A 16,506-nucleotide genomic window follows, 5' to 3' on the forward strand; every position below is an offset into this window, starting at 1 on the left:
AACATTCCAATCAGAAAGAAGTTCAAGCTAGGGCTGGAGCAATAGAACAGTGGGTAGAGCCAAGCGAGGAGTAATCCCTGAGCACAGAGCCAGGAGTAAGACCTGAGTGTGATGGGTGTGATCCAAAAAACAAATACAAAAGCAAAAAGAAGTTCAAGGCAAGGTGTTATTCTAGCATTATACTCACTTTTTTTTTTCTTTTGGTTTTGTTTTGTCTCTAAAACACCTGGCATTCTAGAAGGTGGCAGTGACAGTAGTTTCCCAGACTTGTTTGGACTACTACACGGATGCCAGTGGGGTTCCCAAGTGGCTTATATAAAATGGGGAGGAGAGAGGCGGCAGCCACAGGGAGGAAATCTGCTATTTTCTCTCCATCCACCTCTGCCACCTGGGGAACTCTGGGAAATTTGAGCCTTGCTATTTGCCAGAAAGGAAAGTCAGTCCTAGACCTTACCAAGATACCCTTTCGGACCCATTGCTTATGCCTCTCAGAAAACAATTTCAAGAGGAGAGGGGCAGTGAGGATAACAGATTTTATTTGAAAGACTGAGGGAGAATAAAGCAGTTGGTGGGGAGGTGGTTAATACACTCAAGACAACGCATGGCCTTCTCCAGAGTAGAGAGCCACAGCACATACCCCAGCATTACAGTATGAAGTATGAAAAAATAAAAGGATTGTGTTGGCTATTCCACAAGGAATATGGGGAAGATGACAAAAGAGCCAAAGCCCTCTTAGCACTATAACAATATATTTGATTACATTGCAAGACTGGCTCTTAATGGTAAAGTCCTGGTAGACTCTTGAACAAAACATTGCAGGATGGTGCAAGTACAGTATTCAAAAGCAAATGCACTTTCCTATTTCAGCTATTTTAATATCTTTTGCAAGAACATGGATGAGACTTGAGGTGACTACGATGGATGAAGTAAGTCAGAAAGAAAAAGTTCGGTTCCATGCATATATAAATTGAAAAGAAATAAGCAAATGAATTATCAACAAACTTAACAGAAATAAATTTTAGGGAGCCAGAGAAATAGTATAGGGGTTAAGGGATTTGCCTTACATTCCACCAACCCCAGGGTGAACCCAAGCCACCAAGGACAGCATCTTTTCAGCTCAGCTGTCTCTCTGGCCCCAAACTGGAATGTCATAACCTCTGCACTAGTAGCATCTTTGGGTCAGTTATCTGTTGTTAGGAAGATTTCCTTCCTGCTCAGTGGAGAATCGCTTAGGTGCTAGTTGTGACACCAAAAACTATCTATGGACATTGGCAATTTCCCTTGAAGATAAAGTTGCCCCATTAGAGGTATTGTCTGTACCAATTAAGTTATGAATATTCATTTTTAGTTGTTTATAAATAATTAAAATATCTTGGTTGGGTCTTATGAGCCATGAAATCTTACACATAGAGTATTACTAGTTTTGGTTCCCTCCTACACAGGAATGGTTTCTTATATAAATTTAAATTTAGGGCCTTTGTCTGCTCCAACTTAGAAAGAGTCTGTATCATCTTCAACAATACATCAGTCTTTGCCACTACCAGCATCAGATTTACTTTTCAAATCCTCTGGAGCAATAAAAACCTGATTTCCATACAGGGAAATACTCTAAGCTGTCTCTATTCACATTTTCCTCCCATACCTTGTCATGATTTGGCCTCGGCTCTATTTTGATGAACAAACTACATTATTGACAGCTCGCTAAGTACTCAGTCCCCAGTTGGAAAAGCAGTGAAGTCAAAATTTATTTCTATTAGCTGCCTCACATGGGGGATGGGGGGGAAAGGCAGCTCAGATAGAGAAGGAACCACCAAGTAAACGGTGCTAGGAGATGTGGGCTGAAAGTAAACTGTAGACTGAATATGATGGCCACTTAATACCTCTACTGCAAACAACGACACCCAAAAGGAGAGAGACCAAAAGGAAATGCCCTGACACAGAGGCGAGCAGGGTGCAGGGGACGGGGTGGTGATGGTGGGAGGGATGCTGGGACCATTGGTGGTAGAGAATGGGCACTGGTGGAGGGATGGGTACTGGATCATTGTATGACTGAAACGCAAGCACAAAAGTTTTAAGTCTGTAACTGTCTCATGGTGATTCACTAATAAAAAATTTAAAAAATTATTTCTATTAAAAAGTTGCATTTACTTCCAAATATAATGCAGGATGGTTCCACCAGAAGGTTTTTTTCTCTTCAAAACCACAGAGAACCAAGAAAATTTTTCACACTCACATGCTCCCCATCAGACTCCGGGAAGAAGCGCCCCCACTGCAGGATACCACGAAGAACCGCCCCCAGCACAGGATATTGGAGCCTGCCACCCAGTCGCCACGGGCAACAGCCTTCCAGGGGAGCCTAGGCTGATGTGTTTAAGTGTGACGGAAGGTCTATGGGCTGAATTGGGATCTGGCTGTTGTCTACAGGCGACTCCAAACCAAGTGACAAACTCCGCTGTTCTTTCCACCTGGTCTAGCAGCGGGGAACTTCCAGTACAAGAGCGAAGGATGTTTAGCAACAGACTGTCTAGAGATGGTCGGGAAAAAGTGGACTTTATAGCAGCAGTCACAGAAGACCTTCATTCTTTTGCTTGGAGAGGAGAGGAAGAGATAGGGAGGGGAGGAGAGGAGAGGAGTGGGTGCTCAATAGTGCTCAGGGGCTGCGCAGGGCTGGGGAAGTAACGGGGGCAGCTACGTGCACGTGCCTTAACCTTCACGCAATCATTCCGGCCCAGAACACTTCCACCCCCACGTTCTTAGATGAGGAGGAAGGAGGCGAGTGCTTATAGAATCACCGGGATGAAATGGAATGCTTCGAACTACATTAAATTGTTTTGTGTGTGTGGTTTGGAAACCGCACGCCGGAACGCTCCTTCTCCGTCTTCCACGTTGATTTAGGCGGTAGGGAGAAAAGGGATGCTAATTCTAGCGATGGACAAGGGCGCGCGCCTTCCGGCGGCGCGCGGGGCCACTTTAAGGGCGGTCGGGGGCGCGCGCGGCTCGCAGCTGGCGGCCCACGTGCCATCAGCGCGGGCGGGGCGGGGGCGCGGGCTCCTGCGGGCAGGCGGCTCGGGCCGCACGTGCGCAGCGGGCCATGGCGGCGCCGACTCCCGCGCCCGAGCGCGGCCAGGTCTGCGGGCAGGTACGAGAGGCGGCGGCGGGCGGCCCGGGGGGTGCCCCTCGGCCCGCCTGGCCGCACGCGCGCGGGGCGTCGGGTCCCGGGACCGCGGGGGGCGGCGCCGGCTCCCCCGCAGGCTGGGGAGGCGCCCCGGGACGGGACGGCCGGAGGAGACGCGCTGGAAGGTTCCACCGGGATCCCCGCTGGGTGTCCGGCGCTCTGGCTACTTCGCGTTCGTTGCTGGGGTAGAGGCGGGGCACGGGGCCCGGGGGCGCACGGCCGCGGCGCGGGGAACTCGGTGGCCAGACCTGCAGGTGGAGGACGCGGACGGGAGCTTGACTCGGCGTCGGAGAAAGCTGGGCTCGGGGCTGGAGTTGTGTTTCCCGCCCGCGAGGCGACTTTTGTACCGGGCGGGATATCCAAGGTGTCGCGGTCCCGCAACTTCCACCCCAGCCCGAACCCACCCCGGTGGCAGCCAGAGGCCTTTGCTGCCCTCCAACCTGGCCCCATTCCCCGAGGCACTCGGAAAACCAAAAACCAAAAACCAGAAAAACCCTGGCCACGGCCTCTTGCACCGTCCCCGATTTCTGTCCTTTCGCAGTACGCGGTCACCCGCGAGACCATTTCAGATACAAACGAAGGCGACTTTTTTTCAACCAAAACCCTCCCCCATCCCTTGGAGCCAACAAAGCCAGGGGCGCTGCACACCTGCCCTGGTGGAACTCTGTAGGGACCGCCGTGGGCGCGTGGAGGTTTGGGTACCTCCTGGCAGTGTCCGTGCGCATACATACCCCTGTCTCCTCCCCTACAGAACGAGCTCTCTGAAATGAAATCGTTATCACTTGGAAATGAGCCAGGTAGAAGGTTTTCGGAATAATTTCGAAACGGAGCCATCTGGAGGCATCTCTTTAGGGGCAAAGGAAAAAGAGTATTTCATTTAAGGAACTCAAAACATCTCGGGTATCTCGTACTATGTAAATTATAATGGTTTCCTCTTAAGCGAGGGGCCTCGTGGAGATGTTTAAATAAATCCCTTTTCTCCTGGAGAAGTGGAAGCCCTTTTCTCGGTGGGTGCTCAGGGGTGAGGGACATAAGTGACCACTCACCCAGGTGCAGGCCTCGTTTGCTTTAAGTCCTTCAGCTAATGAAGGAAAGTCGCTAATGAAGGGTTGCGCCTGCCACCAACTACAAATGGAAATCCAGTGTTTTAAAAATTGTTAACTGACTGGTGTGCTCTGTGTTACTGCGATCTCAGAAATCACATGGGTGGATAAAGAGCATTGCTGGTGATGATGTTCCATTGTAAACATGTCCCGTGCGTAAAAGAGCAACACTGAAAGGTGTTAGTGTTTACTCTCAATTGGTGGCATTATAAATGCTTATTTTATTTTAGATTTGGGGTGGAAATACACCGAGCAGTGCTCAGGACTTACTCCTGGCTTTGCACTCGGATCACTCCTGGCTTTGCACTCGGATCACTTCTGGCTTTGTACTCAGATCACTACTGGTGGGCTCTGAGGATCATATCGGGAGCCAGTTGTGTACACCCTGTGCAAGGCCTGCCTGCTGTACTGTTGCTCTGGACCTGCTTAAAAAATCCTCTTCTATGGATATGTATTGCTTTTTTAAAAAGTGCTTTAACTATTTTTTAAATAAACAGTTCAAGTAGGAAAAAAAAAAACAGTTACCACCAAATGAAGCCTGACAGTAATTCGCATTGTAGTGCTTTACACCTGATGAAAATCTTAGGTGCCCTAACATGGTTTTCCACAGCAGAATGTATGAAAAGATCACTTTCTTTTCATCTTACCAGTGAATGTTTCTCACCACCTGTGTTGATCTGTACTACATAGTCAAAAATTTATAAGTGAATTTCATTTAAATATGCACTATCCTAATTTGCCTAATAATATTCCAATATGCTGTGACTGATTTTTCTAGAACTGTGAAGGCAGCTTCAGAAAGCAGAAACGATTCTTTTCAGAGCTGCTTTAGTCCACCTGCCTCTGTTGTCCTGGTATAGTTTCTCCCTGGGAAACTTAATTTTCTGTTTTTGTTTTTGGGGCCACACCCAGGCGGTACAAGGGTTACTCCTAGATCTGCACTCTGGAATCACTTCTGGTGGACTTGGGGGACCATATGGGATGCTGGGGATGGAACCAAGGTCAGTTGTGTGTAAGGCAAGCACCCTACTCACAGTACCAACTCTCTGGCTCCTCACCCTGGAAAACTTTAGAGTTCTGTCCATGGTTCTCTGAATTTCTGAATCTCTTTCCCACATCCCAGTCCCCATAGTTTGCCCTTCATGGTTTATTCCTGAGTTTTCTCCTTAAGATCAGCTGAGAATTTTGCAGGGAATTTGGAACTGAGCCTCTAAGGGAAATACTGCTATGAGATGCTACCTAGGAAAACTTTTTTTTTTTTGCTTTTTGGGTCACACCTGGCGATGCACAGGGGTTACTCCTGGTTTGTCTTCTTTGTGCTCAAGTTGGGTAGTACGTGAGAAAACATGGCAATCACTAGTACCTACAGGCATTGTGCAGACATTGCCCACAGAGTGGCCTTGAGTAGCGAGTATTACCCCCAGCTGAGGGTCACATGCCTATCTTACCCATAGTCAACACAAGCGCTTAAAGAGAGCGGTCGATTCAGGTCTGGTCTTCTGGGAAGCCTTTCCCCTTTTCTCACTGAATGAAGCTAATAAAGGATCTGTAACAGCCTTGGTGGAACTGAGTCTCATCAATGGTTGTTGCTGTGTTCCCAGGACTGAGAGTGATTCTTAGGTACTGAGAGAAAGGCAGCCAGAATGTAAGCTCCTTGAGGAGAGCTTGTCTGTCTGTGCATTCCAAGCGTCATGTCGGCCCTGTTGTTCACAACACCTGGGTTGTCTGCTATTTTAGTGGTTTTTTGTTTTTTGGATACACCTGGAGGTCTCTGGGCTTACTCCTGGCTCTGTGCTTAGAGATCACTCCTGGCAAGATCTGGGGGAGACCATACATGATTCTGGGGATTGAACCCGGGTCAGCTGCATGTGAGGCAAGTGCTTTACCCACTATATGATCTCTCTGGCCCACATTTTAGTGTAATTATTGGTAACATCCCTCTATTATCAAAACTGTTTCAGTTTGGGAGGGAAATGGCCACTTGATAGATTATTTTTGAGCATTTTGACACATTCTTAGTTTGCTTCAGTTAACCAGGCTAATTAAAAAACAAAATATAATCACTCTTTGATCTCTTGGTAAAAGTCTGTTTCAATGCCTGGTGTTTGTTTCACATGGGGCCTGTTGATATGAAGGAAGCCCTGTGCAGCTGTGGAAATTCACACTCAGGCAGACAAATCATAGGGGCTTAGAGTCCCACGTTGCTCCTAAAGTGCTCTTGGAAAGGAGAAATGTTTATAAAATGGAAAGGAAGCACTCCAGAAGGATTTCAACACTCCCTACTGTTGAAATCCCAAATTTCAAAGCTCATTTGAAAGTGTTGTGTTGTTTGTCTTTTTAGGTGTAGGGTATTTGGGGGACATATAAAGAAACAAAGCTGGTGATGTGGGTGAATTAGTACGACTTTTTGGTTTGTTTTGGGGCCACACCCCACACACTTAGGGCTTATTCCTGGCTCTGTGCTCAGGGATCACTCTTAGGTAGAGATGCCCGGGATTTAACCCAGGTTGACTGTGTGAAAGGCAAGCGCCCTATCCGCCTTAGTCTCTCCAGTCAGTATTTGGTTTCTAATTCTCTTTAGAACCAGCTGGGGCTTGTGAGTGAGGCTCATTTACAATAGTGAATTGAACACACATGTAAACTTCCCCGTCCAGCTTAAATGCCGTTGCAGATGATACTAGAATTGGTGTTGATACCTTCAGCAAGTGAATATAATGGGGGGGGGGGGGAAGACCACGGAATGGGTATTCCAAATGAAATGTACAAATAGCAATAATCAAATGCAACTTATGGTACTTAATAGAATTCTGCTTGTTTGAACAATGCATTTGAACATTAAAAAGAATATCCATAGGAAAATTTTAAATTAAGAAAGCAGATGGCATTAGACTTCCACTGAGACAAAGTAGAAAAAGTTCAACCGACACGAAGTGAAAAGGCAGAGGTAAAAATTTCTGGTGCAGGGTGAGTGTTAAACCGAAACAGAGAAAAGTAAGCCTGAGGGTGCTCCCCTGGGGAAGAGTTGGCTGATGCAGAACTCCTGGGCCAGTTGAGCCTCTACATTCCTTTATCCTTTAAACTCTCCCAGCTCACTCCTATAGCTGGAGCAGTAGGAGTTGCTACACTTCTAGTGTTGATGGCTTCCAGGCTTCTATAACTTTCAAGGGGCGAAGGAAAGTCAGTTCTGTTTGGGAGGAAATGAACTATCATTCTTGGTTTTAGACTAATATGTGTTCCCAGGCTCTGTGCTGGTCTCCAGTCTTTGCTTCTCATGTTCTAATCACAAACTAAATGCAGCAGCCCCTGAGGAAGATACTAATACTTGTTGACATACTCTTTGAATTATATTTGTATTTGGATAACTGAGAGCCACCAGACATGAGTGAGACTAGACATAAACTCAGACACTGGGCACAACTATTTCATAGATGTGGTTATATAGGTGTATAGAAAAGTACTTTCAAAGTTTTAATTTGGATTCTAAGTAATTATCTTTAAAAATGGGTTATAAAAAGTACTCCAATTCCCTTTTTAAGCTTTAAATGAGTAATTCACATTAACTTAACTGAAACTATAAAAACCTCTGGAAGACTGAGTGAGCTAGAAAATCTCTTAGAAGTTCAAGCATGCAGGGTTAATTTAGGATACCTGACTTCTAACAGATTTATGGAGAGACAAAGACAGCAAGGAGGAGGAAATAAAGAAATAATGGAAGGAAACTAGAGTCACTGAGTCCAGGATGAATGAGACCATACCAGCAACACATCTTAGAAAATGATCAGGACCCACAGCCTAAAAGAAAGTAACTTACCAAAGGAAGAATGATGCTGCTTGTTATTTTTATTAACACTGATGCTAGTAGAAAATGGTCTAACATCATCAGAGTTCAGAGCCAAAGTGATTTTGATCTTCCAAGTATGTGGTAGTGTAAAACTAGCACTGAATGAAGGTTTTGCTCCCAAAATGTTGTAGATGCAGCATGAAGGGAAAAGGAAAATTTAACAGAAGGCTTGAAGGGTGGGGTGAAGAGTGAGCTAAGTAGGGAACAGAGAGATAAGGGGTGAGGTTCTTGGTTTGACCCCCGGCATCACTTTAGCCCCAAGCCCTCCAGGAATGAGTCCTGATCACTCCTGGGTGTAGCCCTAAGTCCAAAATGAAATAAGTAGGAGACAAAGGATTAAAGGTATTTCACATTAAGTTGTATATACTTTATAGTTACTGAGTGTTATTTACAAGTGACTAGTTAATTCCATTAGTATGATTACTTAAGTTCCTATGTTAAGTCATAAAAGACTGAAAAAAGTCCAGAAATTTAAATATAAGGTGCTTGTAAGTTTCACACAGAATCAAAATGATAGTGAAAGGCTCAAAATAAAGTCATATAAGAAAATATTATATATCAAAAAAGGTTAAAATTCAGCAAAAGCATAAAAAATTTAAAAGTATAATGTCTCATGTATATAATTTTCCTTATATACAGATAACAGTATATATATTTAATGCATGTTATATAAGATTATAGATTCTTACATAGCATATATTAAATATTATTTGTGTATAATTATCAAGAACCTTTAGATACCTAACCCATAATTTTAATCTGAGCAGTTGATGTAGGGATGAACCATAATTAGAGGATAAACACAACTCAGCATAAATTGAAAGATTAAGTAGACCTAAATTATGAAAGCAGTTCAAAAGTTCTATAAGCTCACAGTTTTCAATATCCTTGGAACATAAACAGAAAATGTGTTATACCACAGAAATTATCAGCAACTTCTAAAGTGTGAGGTTCACCCCATTCACAGTGCACTGTGTCCGTGCTTCTCAGCCTGTCCCCACCATGCCTGTCCCCAGCCTGCTTCCTTCTTGGGACCCCTGGAGTCTTATTGGCTGGCCCTCACATATAGTGACACTTCCCATTTATTCTCACTTGTGCCCCCTCTGAACTATCCTGGGACCCCACTGGTTGAGAAATGCTGCACTAAATAACAAGCAACTTGTGAAGACTCAAGAAAAAAAAGACAAGAATGAAACTATCATTTTACTGAAAGTTAAAAACATCTTTAGGTGTTTAATATAGCCAGATAAAATGGAAGTGTAAACTAAACTTCTACTTACAACAAATGGACATAAACTATATATATCAAAATAATGTTGGCACAATCCAATGACTCTTGGAGCCCAGGAGAACTTGCTGCAGTGATGAAAATGTTTATAATTGAGCTCACATGCCATATGTTGATATTGAACTCTTCAAATGTGACTAGTCTAATCATCACTAGCAAATTTGATTTAATTTTATTTGCATTAAATTGGATTTATTAACTTATTTGAGATTTTATTTGAAATACATTTATTTGCAATAAATAAAGCCATAATGTTCTTATAGGATTTAATAAAGCATTACCAAGAAATAAAATTATTATATCTTACTCTCAAGTTAGAAAGATGAAATCAGATTAGATCATAAATATTGCATTAAAAATTAAGGATAGATTAAATAGATTATTTGAGGTTATCTTCCCCAATAGTGCTCAAAAGATGATGTGATACTGGGGGGTGTCAAGCCTCTGGCCTTCTGCGTACCGGGAATATTCTTTTTTTTTTTTTTTTTTTTTTAGTAGTTGAAAATTTTTATTTTTTTTTTAATTTAATTTAATTTTTTTTAAATAATTTTATTGAATCACCATGTGGAGGGTTACATAGTTCTCAGGATTATGTCGGTTATACAATTCTCAAACACCCTTCCCTTCACCAGTGCCCATCTCCCATCACCAACCCCCCCAGTATACCTGCCACCCCCTCCCACCTCCCCAGTCCCCACCCTTGTACATGATAAGTTCCACTTCGTTTATGCCTTATCTCGATTACATTCCATGTTTCAACACACACCTCACTACCGTTGTTGGGGTTTCCCCAAAAAAAGGAAAGCAGTCCTATTGCCAAGGAGGCATTTGATAGTTCTCCACTGCTAAGAATATAGAGATATTAAGTCCCGCTGTTTGTTACATAACTTTTCTTTTTCCCCCTTGCCCCGCGCCACCGAGTTCACGCCTGTTTGGTAATCGCCACGCTGCCTGACAAGGGAAAAAAAAACCGAAAAGGATGGTTATTTCCCGTCATCGGCAGGCGTGGGGCTCTGGCTTAGTTGATAGACTAGTAGAGTTTCTGCAAGCAGTTTCTGGAACCAAAGGGCTTGCGCTGGTATCGGCTCCGGCTCGAGATTCCACCAGCGTCCCACTGTTCCATGTACATAATTTTTCCCCTTATATCCCATTCCCACGCCACCAGGTCTGTTTGCTTAATGGACATCACACTATGTTTGACACCACGCCGCGTTTCTTCCCGAGAAAGAAGGATATTTCTTCTCAGCCGGCGTGGGGATATAGCTTAGTTCAGTCTAGAGAGATGGCTACCACTTTGATTGCCTTCAATATTTCAGCAACAGACTTACTATTCTTGTTAGGATCTCCCACAAAAGTCCGACCCATTAAAAAGGGACATATTACATATTGCTGATGCTAAGATGACATTAGGTCGCGCGGCCGCGCGGTTTTGGGTTTCTGTATAAAGTCCAGGGAAAGTACAACCAGAAATAACATCACTACAAACTTTTACCCTTTTATGGTGCTCATAAGATGGAGAAGCCTAGAGAGAGGCTCGGCGTCTCCATTTTGCGCTCAGGAAAACCGCGGATCCTGTGCTGTGCTCAGGGGGGAGGTGTGGAGAGAGAGAGAGGGTAAAAGAATTGGGGGATGCCCGGCTCCCACTGTTTCAGCGCACCGTGGGGTCTCTGGTCCCATGCCGGAATGACGGTGCTCAAGGGACCATATGGCATGCTGGGAATTGAACCCGGGTCGGCCATGTGCAAGGCAAATGCCCTACTTGCTGTGCTATCACTCCAGCCCCCAAAAGAGGTTTTTAAAAATATAAACAAAATTCATTTCTGAGCAGGTAGGCAAATTACTAAGTTATCATTAAAGGAGGATAAAACAGTAAAACTCACCTCTCTGAGTGGCTTTAGGCTCAGATTTTATAGACATCTTGTTGTTGTTTGTTTGAGTTTGTTTTTGAGCCACATGTGGCAGTGCTCAGGGCTTCCCCTGGCCATGTGCTCGCAATCACTCCAGGCGAGGGATCGGGGGACCATCTGGTGCCAGATGTCAAACCTGGGTTGGCTGCTGCAATGCAGGAGAATTACCTATTGTACTGTCTCTGACTTCTCACAGACATGTTTTACCCAGACTTCAAGAAGCACATAATTTCTGTGTTTCATAACATATTCAAGTAATTGGAAATGGCACTGATATAGTGATTTTGGAAAACATCATGGAGCTTCCCCAAGAAACTATGAATAGAGCTACCATCTGACCCCCAGTAATTCCACTGTTGTATGTATAAAATATGAAAACAGTAACAGAGAGTTATGCCCTCTATGTCTAGTGCAGCATTATTTATAATAGCTAAGCTATGGAAACAACCTGAATGCCTATGATGTTTTAATAAAGAAGATAGGCATATAGCATGGAATACTCAGCTCTAAAAGCATGAACAATTTCCATTGCAATAAAACAAAAGAAACTCAAGGGGGATTATGTGAATCAGTATGTCAAGAGGGAAAACACAATTATTGGATGATTTTACCCATCTACAATATAATATAATACTGGCTTATAGGAAAAAATGTCAGTGGTCACTGACAATAGAATTAAGGTAAATGAGGGGATGAATTACTGGAAGGAGAAGAAAAGATTGAGGAGTATATAAAAAAATAAGTGGTGGGTCACATCAAAAAGAACAGGAACAACCAATACTGGTGCCGATGTGGGGAAAGAGGACTCTCACTGTTGGTGGGAATGCTGACTAGTCCAGCCTTTTTGGAAAACAACATGGGCATTCCTTCAAAGACTAGAGATACCACTTCTGGGAATATATCCTGAGGGTACAAAAAAGCACAGTAGAGATGACATTTGCACCTGTATGTTCATGGCAACACTGTTCACAGTAGCCAGAATCTGGAAATGCCGAAGTGCCCGAGAACAGACGACTGGCTAAAGAAACTTTGGTACATCTACATGATGGAATATTATGCAGCTGTTAGGAAAGGTGAAGTCATGACATTCGCTTATAAGTGGATGGTCATGGAGAGTATCATGCTAAGTGAAGTGAGTTAGAAAGAGAGGGACAGACATAGAATGATTTCACTCGTTTGTGGACTAACACCCAAGGACAGTAGAGACAGGGCCAGGAAGATTGCTCCATAGTTGGAAGCCTGCCTTATGGGCTGGGGGAGAGAGGGCAGCTGGAACAGACAAGGGATCACTAAGTCAATGATGGTTGAAGAGTTTCCTCAGGATGGGAGATGTGTGCTGAAAGAAGATCAAGGACCAAACATGATGGCCTCTCAGTATCTGTATTGCAAACTATAATGCCCATAAGTAGAGAGTAAGAGGGAAACTGTCTGCCATAGAGGCAGGGGGAGTGGTGGTATGCTGGGAAGTGGGGGTGAGGAGGGATACTGGGGACATTGGTGGTGGAAAATGTATATACTGGTGGAGGAATAGGTGTTAGATCATTGTATTACTGGAACTCAAACATAAAAGCTTTGTGTTTCTCATGGTGATTCAATAAAAAAAGAGTGAAGAAAGCAGAAATGTATTCATTATCATTCATATGTGTTGTAAATATGAAAGAATGTTTAATAAATATAAATCAAAGCTGCTGAAAAAAGAAAAGAAAAATGGTGGGTTTAAATTTTATTTTAAATAAAAGAATCTTCCAAATCATCATTACGCTTTCAATAACTGTATATTTAAAAAATGAAAACAGTTGACACCATGGAATAATATTATTTATTTCACTGTTTTCCATTTCACTGTTCAAGACAGCATAATTCTGATACCCATACTATATTATAGAATAAAATTGTATCATTTTATTATATAAATGCAAAATTTTATTACTCAGCAGATATGTTTAAAATATGATTAAATTGATACTAAAAAACATTTGATAAATTTCAGCGATCACTGCTGATTGACAATTCTTGGTTTCCTTGTAGAAATAAGGTTTTTAAAGTTTCTAAAGGGTATTGATCGAAACTCCACTGCATCATTTCTTATGGTAAAAATATTTGAAAATTTTCCACTAAAGTCAGGGACAAAGCACTAATGCTTGCTATTTGTTCTATCATGGTTTTATTGGTTGTTCAGTCAATCCTTTAAGATCAGTAAATAAAGTGCATAAGTTTTGAAAATTGAAAAAACATCATTTTTGAAGTCAGTGTGATTCTCCCACCCCAGAAATTCAGAAGGGTCAACGAAAACAGTGGAACTAAGTAAGAGGACCATGAATTACTTTAATCAAATTCCTCATAAAGAAATTGATAGGTCCCTATAAGCAGAAAATAGTAAATTAAGCTGTCTCCCTCACAGTGATACCAAAATCTTGAAAATCTCAGAAGTACCTGAGGACATATGCCAAATCTATGTGAAATTTACTGGAAAACTGAGGGGGTGGTGGCTATGGAAATGGCTCTATTTTCTGAGTTATCGTTCCTAAATGGAGAATCTTAATTCTTGGGCTGGAATTTCCAAGGGCCCTGGCCTGAGTGAGACACTGCTGCACCTCTGAGTCATTTCTGGGCTCTGACTTCCAGCCTGGCTTATTCACTTAAATGCCCGTCTTTTGAGAGTAAAACTTGCATTAAGCAATGTCAAAACATTTTCAGAGATTTTTTTTTTTTACCCATAAATGTATTTGTCCAGCTTCTGCCTCCTTTTGGTGAACTGACTGATGTGTTTCTTTTGACTTTTCAATATTTAGTCTTTGTTTTGACCTTGTATATTTGCAGGGTGTTTTTATCATTATATTTTTACTACTTCTAAATAACTCCCCATTCTGACACTTTGGAAGAAGATAAGCATTTCAATTGCAACGGTAAAAAAAATAGGGAGTATTAGTACAGTGGTGGTATTACCTAATTAAGTACAAACTGATGCTAAAATCCTGTTAGAAAGGAAACTGATGGAAAATATCTAAGAGCTGTAAAAAAAAAAAAACAGCAAGGGAGAGCTATGTGTTTCCTTCAAATACAAGAGGGAGAAATGAGTCTAGGTGGTATTAGGAATAGGCAAATTGATCAATGGATCAAAATAACACCAAGAGAAATAACTATAATCTGTAATTATAGCAAGTTATGTAAAAAATATAGCAAATATATTGTGGCATTTGAAAATATGGAATATTTTAGCTTTTTCAGTAATGCTATTGAATAATTACCTTTATTTTAAAAAGAGGTAAAATTAAATAGCTACTTTATATTAGTCATAGTAAATTTCAGATTGGACAAAAAAATTAAATGCCATGGAAGTATTAGACTATATAACTATCAAAGCATGTTTTAATAATGTAAGAAAAGGTAGATTTGTAACTAGTAAACTTTTTTGTGACTTGATAGCTTATAGTAAAAAACCATAATCAATTTTTAAAAAATTTATTAGTGAATCACCATGAGGTACAGTTATAAACTTAGGAACTTTCATGTTTGTATTTAATTTACATCCCTCCACCAGTGCACATTCTCCTCCACCAGTGATCCAAGTATCCCTCCCACAGCCCCATCCTGCCACTGCTGCAGGGCATTCCTTTTTGTTCTCTCTCCTGTTGGATGTTGTAGTTTGTAATAGAGGTATTGAGTGGTCATTATGTTCAGTCTATAGTCTCCTTTTGGTACGAAGCTTTCAATCCGAGTGGGTCCTCCCAACATTCTTTACTAGGTGTTCCCTTCTTTGTCTCTGCAGCCTTTTCCCCCAGCATGTGAGGCCAGTTTCCGAGCTGTGGGGCAGACCCCCTGGTTCTTATCTCTACTACTCTTGGGTGTTAGTGTCTCATTCCGCTACTTTATATTCCACATATGAGTGCGATTTTTCTATGTCTCTTTCTTTCTGACTCATTTCACTCAACATGATATTTTCCATGTTGATCCACTTACATGCAAATTTCATGACTTCATCTTTTCTAACAACTGCATAGTATTCTATTGTGTAGATGTACCAAAGTTTCTTTAACCAGTCAACTGAAAAAACCATAATCAATTTTTAAAAGTTGGCTTGACCATAATGTCCAAAAGTAGAGAGTATGGGGAATATTGTCTGCCATGGAGGTGGGGTAGGGTGGGAAAGGGGGGGTATACTGGGGATATTTGTGGTGGGGAATGTGCCCTGGTGGAGGGATGGGTCTTTGATCATTGTGTGATTGTAACCCAAACATGAAAGCTTGTAACTATCTCATAGTGATTCAATAAAAAAGTTGGCTTGATAATATAGAATGTATAAACTCCTATGGATAAGCAAGAAAAAGGTAAATGACAAGTAGGAAGGTGAACAAAGTTAAAAGGAAGTTATAGTGTAAGCAATGAGTAAGAATGGAAATTGCCACTAAAATGATAATATTCAGTCTCACTATTAGAAAAAAGAAAAGGAAAATTGTGATGTTCTCCCCCTCCACACACAATTTTGGGGAAAAACATGAACAATTAGTTTAAAGATTTGGGGAAATGGACCTTGTTTAAGATGTATATTTTTGTCTTTGGGGGAATAGCAATTTAGCATTATCAAAGTTGAAAAACAAAAGTAAACACTTGCTTTACTGCACTACCTGAAGGATTTACCCTTACCTGTTTATATTGTAAAGATGTTCATCACAGTGTTGTTATAACGTCAAACCTAGCATCAGAGAATGATTCAGTTATCATGATTAAGCAAGACTGAACTAAGATTTCAAATGATCACTTGTTCTCCTTCCACTCTGGATCCCAACAAATAATGGAAAATGTGTTGTGATTAGTTTTTGTTTGGGGGCCAAACCTGGCGGTGCTTAGGAGTTCCTCCTGGCTCTGCACTCAGGAATTACTCCTAGAGGTACGTGGGGATGCTGAGGATCAAATATGATTGACTCTGTGCAAGGCAGATGCCCTCTCCACTGTGCTCTGGCCCCAGTGAATGTGTTTTTTTTTCTTCTTGGGTCACAACTGGCGATGCACAGGGGTTACTCCTGGCTTTGCACTCAAGAATTACTCCTAGCGGTGCTCAGGGGACCATAGGGGATGCTGGGAATCGAACCCGGGTCGGCCATGTGCAGGGCAAACGCCCTACCCTCTTTGCTATTGTTCCAGCCCCAGCGAATGTGTTTTTTAAGGGATAAAAGTAATTGCCTGGAGAATTA

At 42.2% G+C, this 16,506-nt stretch overlaps 1 protein-coding gene across 1 annotated transcript in view; it reads left to right on the forward strand.

Annotated features, from left to right (window-relative positions):
- Positions 1-3,035: 3,035 nt before the first annotated feature.
- Positions 3,036-16,506, forward strand: part of SOHLH2 (spermatogenesis and oogenesis specific basic helix-loop-helix 2) — a 53,875-nt gene continuing 40,404 nt past the window's right edge. Inside the window, exon 1 of the mRNA XM_055123883.1 lies at positions 3,036-3,139. Within this exon, the coding sequence (XP_054979858.1) occupies positions 3,092-3,139 (48 nt within the window). The 5' untranslated portion in view covers positions 3,036-3,091. The remainder of the gene's footprint in view (positions 3,140-16,506) is intronic.

This window comes from Sorex araneus, chromosome 1 (genome assembly GCF_027595985.1).
Source record: "Sorex araneus isolate mSorAra2 chromosome 1, mSorAra2.pri, whole genome shotgun sequence".
Taxonomy (NCBI): Eukaryota; Metazoa; Chordata; class Mammalia; order Eulipotyphla; family Soricidae; genus Sorex; species Sorex araneus.